The sequence below is a fragment of the Octodon degus genome, unplaced genomic scaffold, assembly GCF_000260255.1.
Source record: "Octodon degus isolate 3935 unplaced genomic scaffold, OctDeg1.0 scaffold00034, whole genome shotgun sequence".
In the NCBI taxonomy this organism is placed as follows: domain Eukaryota; kingdom Metazoa; phylum Chordata; class Mammalia; order Rodentia; family Octodontidae; genus Octodon; species Octodon degus.
Window position 1 is genome coordinate 10,010,916 of NW_004524610.1, and position 23,167 is coordinate 10,034,082.

General features: G+C 40.8%; 1 protein-coding gene across 1 annotated transcript; it reads right to left on the reverse strand.

Moving 5' to 3' along the window:
• Positions 1–2,475: 2,475 nt before the first annotated feature.
• Kiaa0408 (KIAA0408 ortholog) lies at positions 2,476–22,767 on the reverse strand. Its single transcript, XM_023714218.1, has 7 exons — positions 22,497–22,767; positions 16,877–17,129; positions 12,648–12,851; positions 12,507–12,572; positions 12,348–12,427; positions 8,611–9,934; positions 2,476–5,631 (listed from the first exon to the last, which is right to left on the reverse strand). Exons 2-7 carry the CDS (start codon positions 17,075–17,077, stop codon positions 5,458–5,460), a joined length of 2,049 nt encoding a protein of 682 aa, XP_023569986.1. The 5' UTR covers positions 17,078–17,129; positions 22,497–22,767; the 3' UTR covers positions 2,476–5,457.
• Between the last annotated feature and the right edge of the window lie 400 nt (positions 22,768–23,167).

Genomic DNA, 23,167 nt, shown 5'->3' on the forward strand with positions numbered 1-23,167 from the left:
AAAAAAAAAAAAAAAAAAAAAAAAAAAAAAAAAAAAAAAAAAAAAAAAAAAAAAACTACTGTGACTACATTTCTGGCTTTCATTAAAAGTTAACAGCTGCATTCCAGAAAACATGAACTCAAACAACCCAGCACTGGGTTAACTTTAAATCCAAAATTTCAAACAAAGATTGAAATGAAATATATTATTTAGCCTTAGGTAGGAAAAACTGATCAGCTTTAGGTAGGAAAAAATGTGCAGATCTCAAATAGCTGAATTAAACTTGTTTAACGATGCTTAAAACATTGGCGTGCAAATTAATAACTTAATTGGAATATGAAGCTGCAAAGAAGCACTGACAGCAGAGCACAATGGAACCCAAGCGAGAGGTGGACAGGAAGTAACTGCTTGCTTGCTTTGGTTGGAATGTGTGCCTACGCTCTTCACTTGGTCTCCGAGGCAGTAGCAGTAGCAGGAAGGACCTCAGGCCATGACTGAAGCACAAAGGCTCCTCCCTCATGAGCAAGATTCAGGCCTTACAGAAAGAGGCTACAGACCAAGCAACCCCGTTTGAGCTGTTCTGGCCTCTAGGAACATGGAATTTGTCCTTTGTCATGTAAGGTGCAGCACTGAGGCACCATCCTGGCTACCAAGAATGGTTCTCCACAGACAGAATCTGCCAGGACCTTGCTCATAGACTTCCCAGCCTCCAGCACTGTGAAGACTCATTTCTGTTCTTTGTAAGTTCTCCAGGTGTGTGCTTCTAGCAGCACAATGGACCAAGGTGGTGCCTCATGAGGAAGGTGCTCCTTTGTCCTGCAGGGCATGAAGCTATACAGCATGAAACTCTCAGTGACTCCTGGACGGCCAAGGCCAGCAGTTAGCGGATGCTTATTGACTTCTCCTTCAACATCATGTCCTACGCACAAAGCTGATACAGAATCAGAGGACAGGCACTGATTTTAGGCTTCTTTAAAATCAGCTTGTACATCTCTTGAATTTGTGAAAGCCATATAAAAAAAGAGTGGTGAGTTTTGACTAAAATCATAAAATTATAAGTAAATAAGAATAAAATAATTCCAGTGTCATGTTAAAACACAACAGGACAATAGTGAAAAAAATGTGTTCACTCTTTGTCTTCCTCTTCCCTTTGCATGGGAAAAGAAGACTGGATTGAGAGAGTCTAAAAGAGTGTGAAAAGCTTCTCATTTTTATTTCTCATCTCAAAACGTTTATTCTAATTACCCTTTCTGGAGCACTTATGCAGGGAACGAGGACTTGGTGTCGGAGGCCTGACTCAGATGTTGCCCTTGTCACACCGAAGCCACACACACTGAGTCTCAGGGCCTTTGCCTTTAAACAAGTTGCTAGCTAGGCCTGGTGGCACACACCTGGACTCTCAACCACACAGGAGGTTGAGGGAGGAGGGTCCCATGAGCAAAGCCAGTCTGGGGAATTTATGTGACCCTTTCTCAAAATAAATAATACAAAAAGCTGAGGATATACCTTAGTGCCAGAGTGACCCTGGGCTGAATCCCCCAGTAGCACAAAAACAGACACACAGCCAGCCTGTTCCAAGCGACTCCTAACCAAACTCTTCTCTAATCTTCACACCTCAAAGCTCCATACTAGATCTAGATTTTTCTTGTTCTTTTTAAAAAAGAATTAGCCAATCTAACTCTTTGGATTCATTAGACCCTTGAAATATGGATTCAATTTTAAGTCCACAGAAACAAAAAATTATTTCCTATGATATGAAAAAAAATATGTATCAAATAATTGAGTAGCTGTTATCTTTGGCGCTTTCCTCAGGTTCCTCTTCACAATTTTTAAAAAACTCTTTTGCATGATGAAGGCCCTTTTTGAAGAAGCATATTTCCTAAGTGAAGCAAGTGGGATACAGTCTTAAATTTTGATTAAAGCACTTGCCATTAAAGAAAAACACGGAGAATTCAAAGCAAACTAGAACTATACTAGTAATTTGAGTCTGCCTAAAATATCTAACCAATTTCATGACACAAATGCAAATTTCAGAAGTAAATGCTTTTTTCAAAGAAGACTGCTAGACAGGCCTGGTAGCCCACACCTGTAAGCCCAGCACTTGGGAGGCTGAGGCAGGAGGAGTGCTGTGAGCTGGAGACCAGCCTGGGCTACAAAGTGAGTTCAAGGACAGCCTGAACTGCACAGTGAATCTCTGTCTCAGACAAAGAAGACTTTTATCTAATTAAATGAGCAGTTAAGTGAGCACAGAGCAGCGGCAATCATTGCATGAGAAACTGCACGGGCTTGTCTGTGCCTAGCAGCAGGGAACAGGCAGGTTGGTATGAAATTCTGTTTGAAGGTAGAAGCTGTGTTTGAAGTACTTGAATTTAAATTTGTTAAGACTCAGCTTTACCAGAATGCATTGTACAAGCGGACAATAGGTGCATTCTCAATGTACACAAAAGCCACAGAGGGTGTTTCCAAACTTATTTTATTTCGTAACTTCCAAGAATTGAAGGAGATTTCAATATCAAGTAACTGTTGATTAGCAAGTGTGCCTAGAAATAATTTTAGAGATCTTTCCAGGGAACCAGATCCTTTTCTTAGGCCAAAAGGATAGGGACCCAGGTTGAATCACCACAACTGAAATAAATCATATTTCAGGGTAACACCGGCCAAAGGAAAGGGCGTCTTTACTGTCTCCACGTAAAACCAAGTGAAGATTGTACACAGGTTTTCAAGCGGTGAACTACGTGAGCATCATCTACGTCTTACCCTGGCTCTGGGACGCGAGGCTGTGTGGAGCACTTCCGGGAGAGCAGGAGGCCCACGGCACACACAGGAAGTCAGCAGGTTCCTATTTCATTCTTGCTTTGTCCTCAGCTCAGCTGATAATATCAGTAACTCTTTGTGAAATAATGTAAGATTGTCCTCCCAGCATTCTTCTAGGGAAAACAGCTATAAACAGGGGTACTTAAAAGTTTCTATAAATATCAATAAATCCCTTAAGTCCAGCCATGATCGGACCATGAAAGGTAAACTTGGGGAAGAAAATACTGATCTCAAGTAGAAAATTTATGAGTTACAAATCACAATACAGTGAAAACGTTTGAAAGGATAGTTTCCCTTTACCTGATACGTTTTTCAATTAGAATTAAAATATTTAAAAGAAGAACACAGACCTTTCATTTTGCATTCAGGGGTTTGGATGTGATACTCATTTTTTCAGATTCAATATTGTATAATTGTAGTCAACATAGGATGTTAAAATGGTCCTGGTTGTTCATTCAGATGATAAAGGAAAAGGGATTAACAGTGTGAAGTTTAGTGAATGAGTCTTTTTGTTTCTGGGTCACAAAGGTAGGTCTCAGGGAAGAAAACGACCAACCAGGATGACTATCAGTTCGGATATCCGTTCAAATCATTGCTTGCAAATCTGGCTGCTCATCAAATACTTTGCATTACTTTGGTTTGGTTTTATTAAAGACACCAGGATATCAGTCCCGACTCCCAGAAATGTTGCTTTAGTAATTATGGGGAAGAGCCCAGGAAATGCATTTTTTAGAAAAGAGATCCTGAGTATTCCGGTGGGTAGGTAAAGGTAGGAACCACAGATGCCGTGAGGCTGCCTGGGACACAGGAACAGAAAGGAAGAGACACACTGGAGCCCACTGTGCACCCCATGATTTCCCTAACTGTCCCATCTTTCACAGTCCAGGGTATCACCTGCCAGCACCTCTCCCCTCCAGTAGATCAAGCACATAATTAGGGTGCTACCACTTTGTGTCTAGGTTCCTTTTCTTTCATAGATTTCTTGTAGAAAAAGCTGTCTCTTGAAAGGAACTAGAGTTAGAAGAGTGGTCTGTAGCCTTTAAGTAGCTTCCAATCCCAACTCTCATTCTAGAAAATCAACTCAGTTTAACTCCTGGAATTCTCCTGTTGTGAAGCCCGATTTGCAACCATCACCGTGCTACAGTCTTGTGTCTTTAAGTCTGTCTGCAGTTCCCAAATCATTTACTTTGCCTCCAGGTGATTTATCATAAAGTGAGTTCCTATAAGACACTAGAGTATCATAAGCAGAAGGCCCTTCATCGCAACAGATGCAAGAATTTCTTGACATCTTTGGCAGAAAAGAAAAGCCTAAATATAGTTAGTATTTAATTAACATCATAATAAAATTTGTTGTAAATGGAGACAGCAGTGAAAAAGTTGCTCTTCTGTAAAATTCTGAGCCCATCAATGTTTCTATTTATATCAGTTCAATAAATTTTATTCATTTTCTGTATGTAAATTGTAGCCAAGATGCACATTTTTGTTCCTTATGCTACTATTGGTGCCAAACTTTAGTTTAAGGCTTTTTTCTGTTTTGATAGCACACCATAAGAAATATACTGTAATCCAGAGTTCTCAATGAAACATTATTCCTGATCTTCCTTCCTTGTTAATTAAAAAAAAAACACCCCTGAATTAGTCCTTCTACTAGTTTAGGGGAAAAGTTAAGAAAGGGAAAAAGGAATAACTTACCTTTATGTATGACTCCAGATAAAGCAAACCCCAATTAAAAAAAAAAAAAAAAGGAAAATTCAACGTGATTTAAAGATTTTTGCATCCCATTTAAGGAATATTTTTTACTGAGGTTGACAAATTCATTCTTTAGTTCTGTTGTTCATAAGGCAGTCTCACGACACTGGCTCAGAAAATCAAAAGTACACAGCTAAAGCCATCTGAGACCACCGCATGGTATATACAAAAGCATTCATCAATATTTTATGCTCACTTTAGAAGGCTCATCTGTTAAACTTGTGACTCTTACTTAAAAGAATAAACAAGTAAATCAGTGGCATTAGTTGATCCTTATAAATAGGTTAAGAAGTCATTCATAAGGTGTATTTAGAAAACCTGTGATGTTAGATATATACATAATTCTTATTTTTCGATGTACTTGTGGGTCAAGGAAGTGATTAATAATATATGAACTTCGAATGCTTTTAGGCAGATACCTACTAAAAGGTATACAAAATATAAATAGTACTGTATATTTTCAAAACTTTTAAATAAACACAAAGAATATATAGGTGTACATATTATAATTTCAAAGTCAACACTAGCACATAAGCTTTTCTTATCTAAATACATACAAGTACTTTCTATTGAAAGACATGCATCTACAAACACTTGGCCATGCATATAACCTTGCTTTCTGCCACTTGCAAGAAAGTTAGAATATACAGTATTGTACATTGTTTCAACTTAAATCATATAGGGGAATTAATGAATATGACACTAAAAATTCTGATCTAAGAAATAAAAATACAAAAAGATCATTATTCCACAGGTTAAAAACACTGAAGACTGATGGAAAGTTAATATTTAAATTGTTTGTCCTAGTAATCTTGAAAGATCCAGGAGAGAACAGGACTAGCCGTAAACACTCAGAACATTTGGTCTGGCAATCAGGAATAGAACTTTCATGCTCTAGTAATCCAGACTACAGACTTAAACCATTGGCGTTTCAGCTGGAAGAGAAATGGTGCAGCTGGGGGCAGCTCTCCGCAAGGCAGGGGGTGCTGATGGAGACCTGGATGCCCATCTGGATGGGGGCCGGCGGTGTGCTGGCCTAGCAGGGCGCAGAAATCCTTTTCCCTGCATGGCTTTCATAGCCATAGATTCCTAGAACACAAAAGAAGGCATTAAGCTAGCTGCATGGGCACTACAACGGGCTTCATACACTACAGATCGCAAGTATGGGATCTCAGGAAACTTTTGAGTAAGAGAAATACTCAAAGCTAAACAATGTATTTGTCTACTATTAGTAGCCTTATATGCTGTGTTTTAATATCATTTCCAATTTTAATATGGAATTTGTATGGATTTTAATATAATTGATCTCTTTGTAGAACTATGAACATGAGTCAAATGTCCGAGTAAACAACATCCTGCACCTAGGCCATTTCTTAATGGGATATTTATGGAAGAAACTTTCTTTTTTTTGTCTTTTTGAAACAAGTTTTCACTATGGAGTTCAGGCTACTCTTGACCTCACTTTGTAGCCCAGCCTGGCCTCAAACTCACAGTGTCCCTCCCAAGTGCTGGGATTACAGGCGTGCACCACCATGCCCAGTCTAGAAACTTTTCACTTGTCTCATTGACACTTTTAGAGATCATAAATCAAAAGCAGACAAACCAAGTGACTCATTTGAACTTCTTTTCAAAAAACTCAGGGGGCCGGAGAGATAGCTCAGTGGCTTTAGTGCCTGCCTGGCAGGTGAGAGAGGTCCTGAGTTCAATGCCTGGTACCAAAAACAAAACAAAACAAAACAAGACAAAACAAAGCAAACAAACTAAAACCAAAATAAAAACTATGCACTGACTATTTCACAAGAAATTGATTGATTGATTAGTTAATTTTGATTAGTCCATGTCTACAGTAAATAGTTTCCACCCCTCATGGGGAGTTGTTACATGTACATAAAATGTCCTAGTTCCTTTGTAAAATTCTCTTTCCCCCGTGTTTCTTCATTTTCTCCACCTCTTGATCCTCTTCCTACTTGAGAAATATCTATCTCTCTACTTCCTACTATCTTTTCTTTTGCCCATTATTTATATTTTGGGTTCTTCATAGAATACAAACATAATGGGGCCAGGGAGTTAGCTCAGTAGAATAAATGCTTTCCTGGCAAGCACCAGGGCCTGCGTTCAATCCCTGGTCCCGCCAAAAGAAAAAGAAAATATAAACATATTTAAGCTTATGTGTCTGATTTATGTCACTTAAACCCATTTTCCTACAAAGGATTCAAGTTTGTCTGTCTTTATGGCAGAGTAGTACTCCACTGTGTACAAACGCCACATTTTCTTTATCCACTTCTCTGTTCGTAAGGATACAGGCTGCTTCCACGATTTGGCTCTTATAGATTATGTTCATGTAAGCATGGCAATGTGTGGATCACTGTATTGTGATGTCTTTAACTCTTTTGGGAAGATACCTAAAAGGGGAGTCACTGGGTCAAACTACCATGAAGACTTCCTTGTGTGTTTAGCAGAGGAGGAGTGACAGGACCTGATTCATAGTTGGCAGCTGCTGTACACTAACCTCGACCGAATCCCTAAAATACTTAAACACAATTTCCCTCTAGTTGTTCACAGAAAGTTGCTATCTATACCGGCTATCGCCCAGTAGCTGAAAATCCTTTCCTTTCCTTTCTTTCATTTCATTCCCTCTTCCTTTTTATTTTGATGGAAGAATAGCTTCCTTTGATGCTAACAATTAAGCAATGAGAAAGCTTCCATTTCACTTTATACACTTGCATCTGACTGACTTTCTTAACAAATCTGTTCTTTGATGTGAGATGGGCTTAGTTTCTGTGATTTCAGTTGTGGTCTGATGATAACCTGGTTTTTCTTTTTCTCTTTAGGGATTTACTTTTGAGCTGGGGAGAGAGCTCAGCCGCTTAAGCGCCTGCCTGGCAAGTGCAAGGTCCCCAGTACTAAAAAAGAACAAATTATAGCAATTTATTTTTAAAATTTATTTAGGGAGAAAACAAAAGAACCAAAGAAAAACACTCCTAACCTAAGAATCTATAGTATAGTATGCCTGCCACAAATCCTCAATCAATGGAAAAAAGAAAAAGAAAAAAAATATTTTGCATTCCTTATTGATTAATGAGTTTTTGTTGGCTAATCCACACATTTTCCCCTTCCTATCTCTAGCTATAGCAATAGGCCTAACTAAAAAAGAAATACAAATGCATGTAATTAATTTTAGCCTATGAGAATGGGTAGCATTTCTGATAAGATAGATGAAAACTGGTATTTTTAAAGAATTTAAAAGACAACTTTTTTTTTTACATCAGAAGGCTTAAAATACAGACTACATCATGTATAGTTAGAATTTCTGCAACACTGACTAACAATATAACTTTACTTTTTGTAAATTTTGTTCTTAAAAACTGCCATGCACTAAAAGGAATTAGTTTATAGCTCTTCATTTTAAATAGCAATTTCTTTGATCTCTTTTTCTCTTATACTTAATGCAGATTTGTTTTAAATGGACAGGATAAAAAAGGGTAACAATTTAGTTAAATACTTTTTGATAATTTTCAAGCTAAGAATATGCAAATAATAACCTTTTCCTATATGTTGTCTTTTAGTTCCACAGATCAAAGAACTTTATGAAGCACTGTTTATAATTTGTGTTTTACCAATATTCACATTATGTGGCCCACCCTAGGAGAACATATCCAGATGCTAAGTGTGACTGAACCAATCATATTTAATAGTTGCAAAGTTCTTTGACAAATATTTTCTATATCCTAAAACTATAAACCTTTGAAGAGTAAAGTTATGTAAATCCACAAATTTATAATATTAATTTAGAAAAAAGACAGCAGATCTTTGATCTGCTCAAAGTTCTTAAATGTACTTATTAGATTAATGTCATTTACTCACTTTAAAAAAGTTACAATGTGTTGGTCCCAGTCTTAAAAATTACATATTAAGTTCATGTTCAGTTACATTTATTCACAAAGAATCAAGAAGCTAGGAAGATGCCAAAACAAGTGTCTGCATTCTGATCATATGATGGGCCACTGAATGGGCCCGGAACCTGTGGTAAACCCAGATTCAGCCCTACCACACCATGAGTTTTCTTACCTCTGGCACCTTTCTCTGATCTGCTCCTTGCTTCACTTGCTGTCCCCCACACCACGCCATCGTTGACTGAAACTCTTGCTCCACTCGAATCCCTTCTAAGTGTTGACCTGACGTGGTACTAGCACTGATGTCACTGTCACCTTTGGGCCAACTTTCCTGAGAGCATTTAGAATCCCACGGCACAGGCCCCGCTGATGTCTCATATGTTTTCAGCAGCTTTTCCACAACACCATAATTTGACCTGGGGTCAGCTGATCTTGGCCGGCCAGATAAATTGCTGGCTCTCCAGTCACACTCGAGAAGCATGTTCCGGTAACTGCCAGAATTGATACGTTCCTGCGTTTGTCTGACCAGGCCAGCTGTGGAATTCGTGGTGTGGTTATCAGGCACATTTTCCCTGGGTTCAGGCACACGGGCACTGGTTTTCAGATCAGTCATATCGTCACTTTCTGATATGCCCCCTACAGGAGGAGCGAAGATATCAGAAGGCTTTCTATCTTCAGATGATTGCGAGTAGCTTCGCTTTTGCTGTGTTGCATGACAATTTCTGTCTGTCCTAAACACAGTTCTGTTAAACTCATCAGTCTTTGTTGCCAGCTTCTCGTTTCTTGTGGTCCTTTCAAAGCCGCAACTGAAACTTCTCGGTGGGCCACTGCCCTGTGCCACCGAGGAACTACTGTCATTACTTACATGAAGAACAGGATGAGATTTAGCAGGGTGATCTGAAACCACATTTTCAAACTGTGGCTTGTTAGGGGGAGAGCAGGTATTCTGAGGCCACAAAGTGGAGGGGCTCTTTGTGGCATCTATCGCAATGTCACATGGGGTCACACCATGTCTAACACTACCTGGAGGCTTCTTAGCTATTTGTGTTTCTGATGTCAACGAGGAAAACATGACACTATCTTCCATGGTCTTCCCTTTATCTGGACCCAATGTAGGTAGCTCATGCTGCCTTGAAAGAAAGGGAGGCTGGCTGTCTCTTTGACTGTGACCCCCACAGGCTACCCCACTGAGGTGGTCAACACTTCCTTTCAGTTGTTCTTGGGCTTGTTCAGAATATGAGCTGGGCAAATTTCGAGATGTGCTCCTTGGAGGAGGAACTGGTGGGGTTTCATGTCTTTGCAAATCGATTGCACCAACTCCACAACTTTTTACAGAGTTGTTTCGGAACACACCAGTACCGCTCAGATTCTTTCTGTTTTTCTGTTTCATTTTCTCTAAATTGATTGGAAAAATGTACTGGCCATTGTTGATCAAGTGGGTCCCCTGAGGTACACTGATTGCATTGGGCACATCCTGGAGAAAAGAGTCGGACTTCATCCTAGACAATGGGGAGACGGGATGCCTTAGTGATAGCTTCCTTTAGGGTGAGCTCCTTAAAGAAAATGGGTTTCGGCTACGGAAAAGGCAGTCACAGTTTCCTCCAAGACTGTTTTTATGTAAATGTCCTATTTAAAAACTTCAAATCCCCTTTATCGTAGGTGAAGGTCAGCACTCAGTGTTACATGACGGCTCTGTGAACGCTGCCATATTTCCAGCCTTTATCATTTTTGCTGCTACTTGAAACTTCAGGGTAAACCCTGAAAGCACTGTGCCAACTCTTGTTTCTGCTACTGACTTCCCATTTCTATAGCTTTTCTCTCGCCCTTTCCTTACCTCCTCCTCGCCTTTGGGATTCCTACTCATCGAGTAATGGGAGTTCAACTTCCTCCTCTTGAATTGAAATAACAAATTAGGTAGTAAGATAGAAATCTGAATAAAAGTACAATGAAACGTAAGTAATTCCAAATGGGAGGTGTCACTTGAAATTAGAAAAAGGTACGTTTTTCTATATATTATTTATTTATTTTTGGTGAGTCCAGCAAGAGCACACAGCTAGAGTGAGCTGTGCCCAAAACAGCGAAGTCATTCAAGAAACAAGGAGCGCTTCGGTGGGGGTATTTGGAGCAGAGGGGAGTGAACAGCGGAAGATGCGAGGAGTCAGGTCAGTGTGTGATGTCTTGTGGCAACACTGCGCCGTCTCTGAATTACACGTGGAAGCTTCGCAGCTCTTTTCCACAAGCCATTGTGTGACTATGTGAGTTCTGAAGCAGGTGCTATGTGTAAACCAAAACTGGACAATAGGACTATTTCTGAGTCTGAGTCACCTCAGGAGAAACCTCAAATACAGTGTGAGCGCAGACTGACAAACAAGCTCCATCGTATCAATAAATGTAAGTGGCTTCTACTTACTCAACTTACAAAGAATTAGCTTACAACAAAGTGCAGAGAAATGTCCACCATCAAAATAGGAGGAAAACAGGGGCTGGGAGTTTGATCCCCAGGCCTGCCATGCTGGCCCCACTCCCAGGATGTGCTAAGACTGCGATTGAGACTGGGCGTGGTGGTGCCCACGTGTAATCTCAGCACTTGGGAGGCTGTAAGCAGGAGGATCATTATGAGTCCGATCTATGCAGTGAGACCCTGTACACCCTATCCTAAAATAAAAAATAAAAAACTAAATAATTTTGTTTTTCAAAATCAGAGGAAAAGCTAAAGGGGCCAGTGGAGGACAAAACTGTGTAGAAAACACAGCTGGTTTAGAAAAATCCCCTGATGGTCTGCACAAAAATTCTCTCTGAGCTTCTGAAGAGCCAAAGAAAATTAATGAAGCTCTATGGTCGCTTATAAAAGAAGCACGCAGCTCCCTCAGGGGAGGGACTGACATCGGCATAACCCATTTTGGTTGCTCATGCAAAGACTTGAGAATTGTAATTTGTTGCAACTTCCTTTCACAATTCCATATTCTTTTTGAATTGCAACAGCACTGTGTGCACTGTACGGTGAACGAATTTATCATATTGTATCCTGAAAATTCCATTACATATGTCTTTCTGTGTAAACACCAATTGTAGAGAAGTGACTTTTGTGTGAAGTGTTTCAGTAGAACATCAAATACAATTATCATACCACATTCGTAACTTATGCCATAGTTTAAAGTTGTATGTAATGGGATAAGTCCACTGGTATACTCTTCCACTGGCCAAATAATCAAAATGAAAGAGAATTATATTAGATATGGTACATTTAGAAAATGGAGCATTACTCAGCAATGAAGAAGAGTACAATTCCTGTCATTTGCAGTGAAGTGAATACTGGGCAACATAAACGAGATACAGACAAGTATCATGCTTTGTCTGGTACTTGTTGAAAGAAACAGAAAGACAACCTGAAAATAGGAGAGGGGTCACTAGGCCCGAGGAGGGGTGCTGAGGGCGGGGAGGAGGAGGAGGAGGAAGGGAGGAGAGTTCAGGGCGAGGACCAAGGCAGGAGCAGGTGCGGGCAGAGCACCGCGTGCGCGCGGTTAATTCTTACACTTAATCTGCCAATAACTGTAGTAATAATTTCAAATCTTCCAGAGAGTTGATGGTGCAAACGTTGTCGGGTAAAGCAGTTTTTTTCACTTGACAATAAAATGCAATTTAAAAAGAATGTTATGAAGATATTTCTTAATTTTTTATGGAAGCTTTACTGAAGTAATTACCAAGAAAACAGCACCCCTCATCACCTGATCGTAAGGAGAACTGGAAGATTTGTTTTAAGAATTAGTGAGCAGAGAAGCGCACGGCAGGGGTGTCCGCTTCCAGCCAACACAGATTTTAAGAACTCGCTGATTCTCACTAGGGAGCTGTAAGGAGGCGGCTCACAGCCCTTCTGACCTTTCTAACCCGGACCCCGCGCCAGGCCCCGCTCACCTTCTGTGGCCAGCCCGCTTTCGAATTTCCTCCTGAAAGCTGCACAGCTCCTCGCTCACCTTGGCGAGTTCTTCGAGAGCCTTTGCACAGAGAGGCAAGCGCAGGTTAGCGCCCGGAGCCCGCGTGGGAGCGGAGGCGCAGCCCGCGGGGGGTACTCACCGAGCCCAGCGCCGCCGCCGCCGCCGCCGCCGCGGAGCCGCTCCCGGGCTCCTCCTCCTCCTCCTCCTCCTCCTCCTCCTTTTGAGATGGGGTCTTACTGTGCAGTTCAGGCTAGCCTTGCGCTCACCTTGTAGCCCAGGCTGTGCGTGGCCTCTGCTGCGTCTCGCGTCCTTCTTTCCGAGCCCCACCGTGGTCCACCTCTGCGACTTCACGCCGTCCTGAACCGGGCCCCTTTGGAGAAGATGCCCACGGCTCGTCCCCAGCGTCCTTCCCGCGACCAGGAGCAGCCGCCTTCGCGCGCTCGCTCCTGTTCATCTTCCTCCGAAGCTTTACTTCCTGGCAAAGCTGCAGGAAAACCAAACCAAACCTCTTTTGCCCTCGCTGTCTTGTTGGTACTTTTTTAGAACTAAGCAAGCCACTCTGAGTCCTCTCTGCCACATGACCATTCACTATCCCGACTCTTGAGTAGCTCCTTGTACGTGCGGGAGGGTGCTGTTAGTGGAATAGCACACTGATGCTAAGTTCTGTGTTCTGGACAGAAAATCAACTCAATGAGAAGTACAAGAAACTTGTACCTACACAGAGGGGCAGCGGCACTGTCAAAAATCAGAAAGTTTCCAGTCACTTCAGAAACATCCAAGAGTTCAATTCACAATAAAATCATGTATTTTAAACATCTGACCTTGATTACACACAAACATTTAACTGTTTATACAGCAGATCATCTCATGCCAATTCACTTGGCTCCCTGAATAGGCACTTGGTCATCAGCAAATGTTTCCTTTGGTCAGCCAGTTACGCAGGGGAGGGCTACCGATTACTGAGATGTTTTTGATGCCAAGCATATTCACAATCTAAAGAAAGTTTCTCTGGGCCGGCAAGATAGCTCAGCAGACTAAGTGCCTGCTTGGGCAAGCGCAGGTGACCGTCATTTGATCCCTGGCACCCCATGCCGCGCCAACCCCATCCCCAGGGCAGGCTCAGCCGGCCAGAGTCCTGGCATGCAGGTGCACGCCTGTAATCCTAGTGCTGGGGAGGCTGAAAACAGGAGGATCACCACTAGTCTGAGCTGCATAGTGAAACCCTGCAACAACCAAAGATATTAAAAAAAGAAAGAAAGAAAGAAAGAAAGTTTCTCATTTAGGATAAAACAAATGTGATGACAGAGTCCTAAGGCTTTGATCATCCATTTACCTGTATAGGAAGAGGATCCTAAATTATTTCTTGGTGAGATATTTGCTATGGCTGCAGACATTGAGCTAACTCCCCGCCACAGGAAGGAAAGTGGCCTTCTTTTGAGGCTTGAGTCTTGGGGAAGCTTGTGAAATTTCCAAAGAGGCTTTTGGGTGAATATTAACACAATTGACTGCACTCTGTAGCCACAACCGGCATCTACATAACGTGTCTTCTTATTCAAGGAATTAAGGACAAGTATATTGGTGCTTAACACTCACCTAAAACTCAGTGGAGAAAAGCATGAAACAGTTGATGCCTGAGGGATATGCGGTGATTTATTCTCTTAATATTTTTAAATGTATAAGTTGTCACTGCAAAAGGTCAAAGCAGCACCAAATAATAGCTGTGAATCAGCAGTGTATGTAAGATTATCGACTGAGTTGTTGTTCATGATGCAGTGGGGGCTCACCTAGAGGGGGATTGTAAAGAGCAACTCTACGAAGTGATGTGTTAAAGCTAAGGATGCTGTTGATGATGTTGACCTTTTCTGGAGAAGTCATGGGTGAAAACAAAATACTTTTGGTTTCAGAATAAGGAGGGGAAATGTTATTACTTGGAAATAGATTGCCTTTTGTCTTCTTAATATGGACAAACAAGCACTTGCAAATTTTTACGTTAGCTACCAGAAAAACAGCATCGTTGTTGCATTTGACATACGAGCCTTCCTGTGGCCTCTGGGTCACCTCTCTGTCTGCACTGCATACTTTCTCTTACATGTGCCTTTACTGCATTGTAAATCCTCCTGAGTGCATAGGTGAGGAGTGAATAAACACATAACCTAAGGCAATTAATGGAAAACTATTTGCTTCGCATAAGGGAGTCTGACTTACCTGGTGCTCAGGTCTTGTCAACGGCTATCTGATCATTCTATTACAGGAGATGAGGAGGGAAGACTGCAATCTGAGACCAGCACTTTTCTCAGATGGCTGTGCTACCATTGTCTAAATAGCCCAGACTCTTATTTCCAGTATTCTAAGTTCCAAAGGCGTTAAGTGTGTGCATCTTAATTTTTTCATAGTGAGAGCAATGACTGTGGATAGTGACTGAAAAGAGAATCCTGAGTGTCTTGAAGCCTAAGGCTACGTGTGCTCCCTAAGAGACATCACCACTGAAGTTACTGAAGTTCTGGATACACTACCTCTCTAATCCTCTTGGCCCTATGGAAAGCAGGTACTGCCTGCTAATTGATAAGGCTAGTATTTACCACACATGGTGTCTGTAGTTATCAGAATAATTATTGAAAAAGAGCAAATTCAACCAGTCAGCAGATTATTTTAGCTACATAGCTTAAGTAATAGACTATACCAATCCTCCAGGAGGTAATTAATTTATTGGATACTAAAACCTCTGCACACACTAAATCTCTAATTCTCTTGCACATGGATCAAAACTGCATCTGATTTAATACACAAAATATAGTCATGCACATTAAAGAATACAATCTGTTATGTTTGTGGAATGATACAATGTTGTAAGTGTTGACTTTCTAATTTTAATGTCAGAAAATTCCCCTGATTCTTCTCTGTGATATGTGCAAATAGCTTCTTCTTTCCTTTTTCTCAGTGTGTGTACTCCGGCTATGTAGCCTATAAGAAGGCCCTTTACACACACACACACACACACACACACACACACACTGATAGTATTCATATACTGAAAAGTGTTCATCTACATTTTGTGTAAGCACTTTATCTATCCATATTTCGAACTATCTAGCTTTCTACTGCAGACAGCAAGATATAATAATGTAATAGCTAAGATGACAAAAAGTGTCGCAGCCCCTTCTGCCCTCCTAATACAGGAAGGGCCACTATCTGTTATGGCCCAAAAGAAAGCAGGTACTGCCTTCTAATTGATAAGGCTAATATTTACCACACATGGTATCTGTAGTTATCAGAATAATTATTGAACAATAGCAAATTTAACCAATCAGCAGATTATTTTAGCTACATAGCTTAAGTAATGGACTATACCAATCCTCCAGGAGGTAATTAATTTCTTGGATGCTAAAATTATCTAGGATTGTTACCATCTGGACCTCCCAAAACTTTGGAGATCCGTGATCCATGACTAAGTCAGTATCTGATTGAATTAAAGCTTCAGTGTCTGATTTAACAAAGGTGTCTCCTGATTGATCCAATCTCCGCCTCTGGGTAGAGAGAGGAGTTAAAGGGAAAAAAAGAACACATTTTCCTACTTCCGAAGGGACAAGGAGTGGATCTGTCATTTAGTCTCCGCTCACACTGCAGAGGACCACCTTCTCGTTTCTTTGTTCTTTTATTTGGACTGGCAAATTTGTCCATTTTTATTTTATTCATAAACACCTACTTGGTTGTCAATAAGAAAAAAAATGTTTTCATTATAAACATTGAAAACATTTATTTTTCCTGCCTGCAAACAAAAGTTAATGAATCTGCTTATATTACTGCTTTGGTAGGCGACATAAAGCCCTATGAGTCAGTGTTGTGAGTTACCAGAATAAGGCAAGGTGAGTGTCAACATCTTCCTTCTGAGCAAGTTTGAATGCACACCAAGGCAAATGCTTGAAGGTAACCATCTAGGGCTCATAGGCTGAGGGAGAGTGTAGGGGGACACAGCAAGCGTACCAGTTGTGACAGGTCATTTTTCACAATCCCTTTTCTAATAAGTGTAGCACACCTTTCCAGAAAAATATCTCACATCCACTGCCATTTTGTTCGATATATCACCCTTTTTGATTGCACTGAAGTATCTAACATAGGATTTCCTTTGCCACACATTACTCATACATCTGCTCAGGAAATCTATATTCTAAATGACCAAGTGCACTTTTTCTAATATGTTTTCCACAAATTATATATTCCCTGAATTTGCACTCATGGGCCCTCGTATTTACAAGCACATTTGATACCAAGTGTCTCCACCCTGAAAATCACGCATAGATGCACTCTGCAGTAAAAGGTTGAGGTCAATATACTACAAATTGAGTATGGTCCCAAAGGTGCCACTCGGTAAGGCTATGTTATTTTTGGTCCAGTAAATGTTACAGAAACATGTACCTCTTCTGTTATAAATGACATAAGAAAGAGTATCCAATACAAAACAAACATTTCCTTCTGAGTTTGAACGATACATCAAAATAAATCAATATGTACCTCTTCTATCTTCTTCTGCATGATTTTCCACTGACTTTCCCATTCTTTCCTCTCATTGTCAAACTGGTCCAGCAATTCCATCTTTTCCTTGTGCCAGTTAGTCCCTGTGTTCTCCCATTGCTTCTGCAGGTCCATGGTGACCGTGAGAGTGTCAGAGAAGGAGCGTTTCTGCTTGTCTCTGCTTTCTCTCCACTGTTTCATGGAAGCTTGGAGTTGTTTTATGTGAAGCAGTCTCTTGCCTTTAAAATAAAGCCTAATATAAACATAAGAAAGGGTTTCACTTTGTGTGCTTTCTGAAAACATATTGGGTTATTTTGTCATGAGCTGCTGAAATAGACCATAGGAAAACTGGATTTGAAAGAAGAGATGAGAACAATGGGCTTAAGAAGAAATAAATACAGTCAATAATCACTGTTGTCTTTAATCTTTTCCCTTTTGGAGACAAGACTGCAATGGTTATAATGAACAAGATGCGTAAATGCACATGTATATATAGATATTTCTGTAACTACCTGCCTAATGAAAAATTACAATATGTTATGGACATACAAGAATTTAAACATGGAATTCAACTGCATAGTCATATCTGCATGACTTAACTACTCCTTCTGCTCTGAGGCAGGACTGACCTAGGATCACAGCTCTGTCCTCAGAGAGCAAATCCACGCCAGATGGTATCTCTACACCAGCCAGGACCCCAAGCTGGGGCTCAACTCTGGAGACCGACACATCGGTAAGAAGCCAATCCACAGCAAACATTATTTTAGTTCATCAAGTAAAAACTAAATTCAACAAAACTGCCCTATAAGACATATATCAAAATTTAGTAATGTTCTATTTTCCTTCCAATGATAAGATACGAATAAAAACCTATTTAGGACATTGAATAGAAGGAATTCAAGAAAAATTTTGCTCAGTTTTCAGAGCATCTTCTTATTGAAATAATTAGATTGCTAACATTTGGGCTGTGCATATTTAGGGCTTGAAAATACAATTTAAAACACCACTTTCTTCTAAGAATCCACAGAGCAGTCAGAAACATTAAATGACATACTGAATACAAAGAAGTATGAGACATTTAAAAATTTGTTTTTGAGTGTTTGAGACAGGGTCTCGCTCTGTATTTCAGGCTGGCCTTGAGCCCAGATTGGCCTCACACTCAGAGCGATCCTGCCTCAGCTCTTCAAGCCCTGGAATCACAGCTATGTACTACCACCCCCAGCTGATGCTTTTTCTTTTGTTCTTTTGCATTAAAATCTTGCTTTGATTTAAACTTCAAGTAGTTTTTATTAAGTCATATGTCTTTACTAGCTGGGTTACCAAGACACAGTAACTTACCAACAGCCATTCATGCTAATTATGGATAAAGTTTTCAGCAAGCAATATACCATGGGCATAGATGGATATTCTTTGTATCCATAGAATACAGAGGCATATTGATATCTCCCAAATGAGATACACATCATCAAGGCCTAAACTTACTTATGTCAAGCTGTCCTGAACATACAGACTGGAATGAGAGATGGCGTTGAACACACACAGGTATGTAAATATATGCCTACATTTGAACTAAAGTCCATCAATGAATTATAAGCCTAATGAGCATTAGGAAGTGGACCTCTATGTGCAGCCTCCACCTTCAGAAAAGTCCCAACAATACTGAGGCCAATGTAAGATCTGTCTCCCTCTCAGCACATGAGCACAGAGCCATCTGTTCTCCCAAACTCTTTGCTATAGACAGGTTGGTAATTTGTACCTGCTGTTTTACACACACAATATCATGATTAATTCAAGAAAATACAAATGACGGAACTAAACAAAAAAGGGGATACAGATGAATGTCCATTTTGTACCTGTGTATTCAAAATGGTTAGGATAGATATATAGCTACATTCTCTTAATGAATAGAGGGATTTGTTCTAATAGTGTTTGTAAATAGGTTATCATGTTTGCATCTTGTACAGCAAATAACCACTAGGAAGAGAGTATGCAATGTATAAATTATTGAAACTGTCCTACCAATTTGGTTTGAAACTGTCTCATTACTATTTGTTTCTCAATAAAATTATGGAAAAAAAAGAAAAGCCACAAAAAAAAAGAGAAAAAAAGTAGTTCTACACTTCATTACAAAGATATTATTGTGTCTTACTTTATTCTCTTATGTTTGTTTCTAACTTCAACTTCTCTCTTGTGTCATCCTTTCTTCTGTTCCTAGGGACCCTCACAACAGTAGCTAGAAGTACTTCCTGGAATAAATGTCAACAAAGGTCAAACAAAATGAAAATAGCAACATGTGTAAAAAAAACTTTGTTTTTTCTGTGTTGGTTAACCTAACGTGCACTGACCTTGGTTACCTAGTCATCTTGTAGGTTTGTCGAACACCCATTCCCAGGTGAGCAAAAGCTGTCTTGCTGACTAAAGTTATTTGCCACTGTAATTTCTTAGGAAGAGTAAAGTAGTCTGAAATATTGAGAGGCAGCCACAGATTCAATCAGAGAAATTATAAAAAGGGAGCACACTAATCGCAAGAGTCCTGATGAAAGACGCTAAGACATTCCATGCTTTATGTCAACTGCCTTCACACACTAGAAATGTTCAGAAGCCATCACAGTTTTCTTATAACTATGGAGCAAATGACTCAACTTGTGCTTTCTGTTCAAACTCTTCTTGAATCACTTCTCTATCAGTTTAAAAAGTGCCAGAACTTCTTTTTATCTACCGATGATCACTCAAACACACTCTGACTAAGTCTTGCTCCTCGTAAGAGGGCTCCCTAGGAGCCCACGTAACATTCCTGGAATCCCTCGCTCATCTGCTATGAGCCAAGCTCCTCACTTACTCGGGAGAAGGGCCAAGGTGCACGGCTTCACCACTCCAGGGCCAGAGTGAGTCCCACCGCCAGAAAATGTAATGGTTTTGGATCAAAGGAAGGCTTTGCAAGAAATCTCTGTCTGTGCCAATTTTTTTTTTTTTTTTTTTTTTTGTGGGAGAATTTAGTTAGCTTTCCTAGCATTTTAGCCTAGTCATAAATATTAAGTGGAATAAAGCTGAATATATGATTACTTCCTCTTGTAAAAACAAAGGGAACAGAGGATTGTTGAGAAGTTTCAGCAACAGAGAGAATGCTTTTAAAAAAAGTATCTATACTGTGTGAATCATAACGAATGCTTGAGAAATGGCTGGCCCTTGGTTTATTTCTTCTTTTTCTTTTCTTCTTTCTTTCTTCTATGTATTTATCTTTTTTTTTTTTCTCAAGAACTGGGGATTCAACTCAGGCCCTTGCACTTGCCAGGCAAGTGCTTATTCTACTGAGCCATCTCCCCAGCCCTCTTCTATTTATTTATTTACTTATTTATTTAGTACAGTGGCTTACTACGCAGCTCGTACTCATAGTGAGCCTCCTGTTTCAGCCTTCCTAGCACTGGGATTACAGGCATGCACCATCACACCCGGTTCCACCAGGCAGGGCCAACATGGCATACGGTACCGGGGATTGAACCCTGGTCCTTGCACTTGCCAGGCAAGGCGCTTAGACCACTGAACTACCTCCCCGGGCCAGTATCCTTTTTTCTTTGTCTGGAGTTAAATTGATTATTTTAATCTTTAATTAGAAAATGGAAAGACACAAGTCTTATGGTATAAATGCTCCTCCTGTTCTCCACAATTTTCCTTTGCCTTAGTGTTTTCAAATATTTTTAAAGACATAGGCAACATTACCTATTTAGGGAGCAATTTTTATTAGCAAAATATTAAGTACAAATCTTTGGCTGTATTTCTAAATTTAATATATGTAAAAAGTCCAAACTTGGTAGAGACACAATATTCTGTGACGAAGAGTTATGGGGTGAAATGGATCTGTGATTTAAAAAATCAGTTTCTGCGTCTCCACGGAGGAAAATATAAATGTTCTCTTTGTTCCTAGGAATTTCTCCTCTTCCCACAGATCTTGGCATCTATGTGGGAGGGAATGATTTTTGTTTTCCTCCCGCAAGTGTCTCTTTGCTCTCCATGTCATGTCACTCTTTCCAGAATTTCATTCAGAATGAAAATTTATTAGGACAAATGGAAAAGGTCAGAGTGAGCTGCGCTGAGCCGCCCGGAACACGCCCTGCCCCCGCCGTGCCAAGCTGATGGTACGTAGTCCCTGCCAGAGCCTTCTCCCAGGGCTGGACATCTGGAACTGTCAGTGGTTCCGCGAGTGTGCCGAGTGCGGTTGCTAGCCTCCAGCCCTACCGGTAAGCAGATTCTAAGGGCAACACATGAGCTTCAGAGTAAGCTACTTGCATCCCCAAATTAACCTCTGTTTGTCCTGGTGACAGTCTCTTCCCTTTCTAATGTGCTTGGCAATTACCCTTCCAACATCTGCCTTACTCACCAAATGTAAGATTCTACTCAATCGGTTCACAGAGAGGTGACTTTGTTGCTACTTCTCTTTGGAGATTTTTGTTCAGTTGTGTGCTTGGCTTTTGTTTGTTTCGCTTTTGTGCTCCCTTTCTTTTCTGTAAACATTCTACTGTTCACATAATTGAAGATGCTTCATTTACCAGAGGTTGCATGTCCCAACAGGAGTGCTCTGCACAGTCTCGGAATTCCTAGAAGTCATTTGACCCTAAGATGTTTTGCTTCTTACTATGGACTTGGAGGAATTAGGAATTCCCACACCGGTACCTGCCTGAGCAGCGCACCACTTGCTTCCAAAATTCTCTGCCTCTCTTTCCAGGCTCTTCTAAGCTGCCTGCCTCATTTCCACTAACTAACAGATCCTGCTCTTCCTCTGCTGCTCAGGAAACATGTCTTTCCAGAGACCAGCCTGATTCCATTTTGTTACAGGAAAAGGACATTTTTTAGTGTTGCTTTTTATTGCTAGCTCAGCACAATCTCCCTATTCCAACAAGGTCAAGGAGACACAACCCCTTGCAACTTGAAAGCAACCAGCTTAGTTTCTCACCTAATTATCATTTCTTTCCTTCTTGTCTCACCAGTTATTTACTCAAACTAGAGAGCTAGAGACACCCCATTTTTACTTTTCATAGTAAAACGTGACAAAGACTTTTGGCTTGCGTAGATACATGTCCAAAAGGTTGGACAGAAGATACAGTGGTAAGATTTCCTCCTTACCAAAAGGTTTGGCTTTCAACTCAAATTGCAGAAGCACTTGCCCTGTGTGCATGCCATCGTCTTTGAGAAAACCACAATTTTTCGTTGCAACTTTCAAACAGTGACAGTCTCAAGGGTCGTGAATATTAATCTCCAATATTAAAAGGCTTTATCCTAACACAAACTATGTTCTAGTAAGTGGTGTCAATGAAACCCCCCGATGGACAGAGCGCTTTTTCAATGACTGAGAAGCAGAGTGTGAGAAACACCATCCCAGGAGCGGATGGCACTGTCAGTCCAGGCTTGCAAATCCCCCCTCAGCAGCTGAAAGGCCTCGTGCCCAGGCAGCACAATCCGTTACACACCCGCCCACTGTCCTTCAGCTCAGACCCAGCACCTGTGCAAGCAGATGTTGAAATCACGCTCCACCTCACAGCACCCAGTTTACAGTGCCTCAGCAGCAGCCCCTCCATATCTTGCTAGCATGAGTCACTTCTTCTAAATTTGTCAGAAGGCAACATACCTTTTTGTCCTGGGGGGTCATCTGGCAGGAGCTCAGCCACCAGTCAGTCATCTTCTGACGGCAAGCACAGCAGGGAGCTAGCTGCCTCCAAACCAAAGCTCAGCTCTCTAAATCTTCTACACAGAAATAAGGGGAAGGGGATCCGGTGGCAGCCAAACCATCCCACAGAGCGGTACTGATGAGTCCCTCTGAATCCCTCACCACGTTCAGAAGTCCAAGAGCTGAGCTCAGTGTCACGGCAGCCACTGAGACTCCAGTGACGTCAGTGACTTGGAGCCGGCCTTCTGCCCCTGCTTCCAACCAGCGCTCTGTAACTTTAGAGCAGCTCCTACTGGGTAAACAACTCCAGGCCCAGGACATTTTTAACTTTTATAATGGAGCCCAGTGTTTTCACACTTGCCAAAAGAGCGGGTGGTTAACATTACATGATGACAATAGCCAAGTTTAGATTTCTTTTATTAGGAAAAGTAAATTCATTTCTTATGGGTAGAAATTATCCTTTTCCCTGCACATCTCTCTCCCCTTCCTCAGCTGGTTATCAGGACAGACTCAGACATTTCAGACTGGATGTAGCAGAACATCATGGGAAGTGGTTAGTATACATGTGTGGTATATTATATATGTATGGCTAGATTATACATATGTCCATTTTTAATTCACTGATCTACATA

Coding starts and splice junctions, on each gene's coding strand:
- Kiaa0408 (XM_023714218.1), bottom strand. CDS start 17,077: ATGAAACAGTGGAGAGAAAGCAGAGACAAGCAGAAACGCTCCTTCTCT. Junction 12,573..12,647: donor CGCAGCAGAGGCCACGCACA/GCCTGGGCTACA, acceptor GAGGAGGAGGAG/GAGGAGGAGGAGGAGGAGCC. Junction 5,632..8,610: donor ATCAGAGAAAGGTGCCAGAG/GTAAGAAAACTC, acceptor TTTGTGTTCTAG/GAATCTATGGCTATGAAAGC.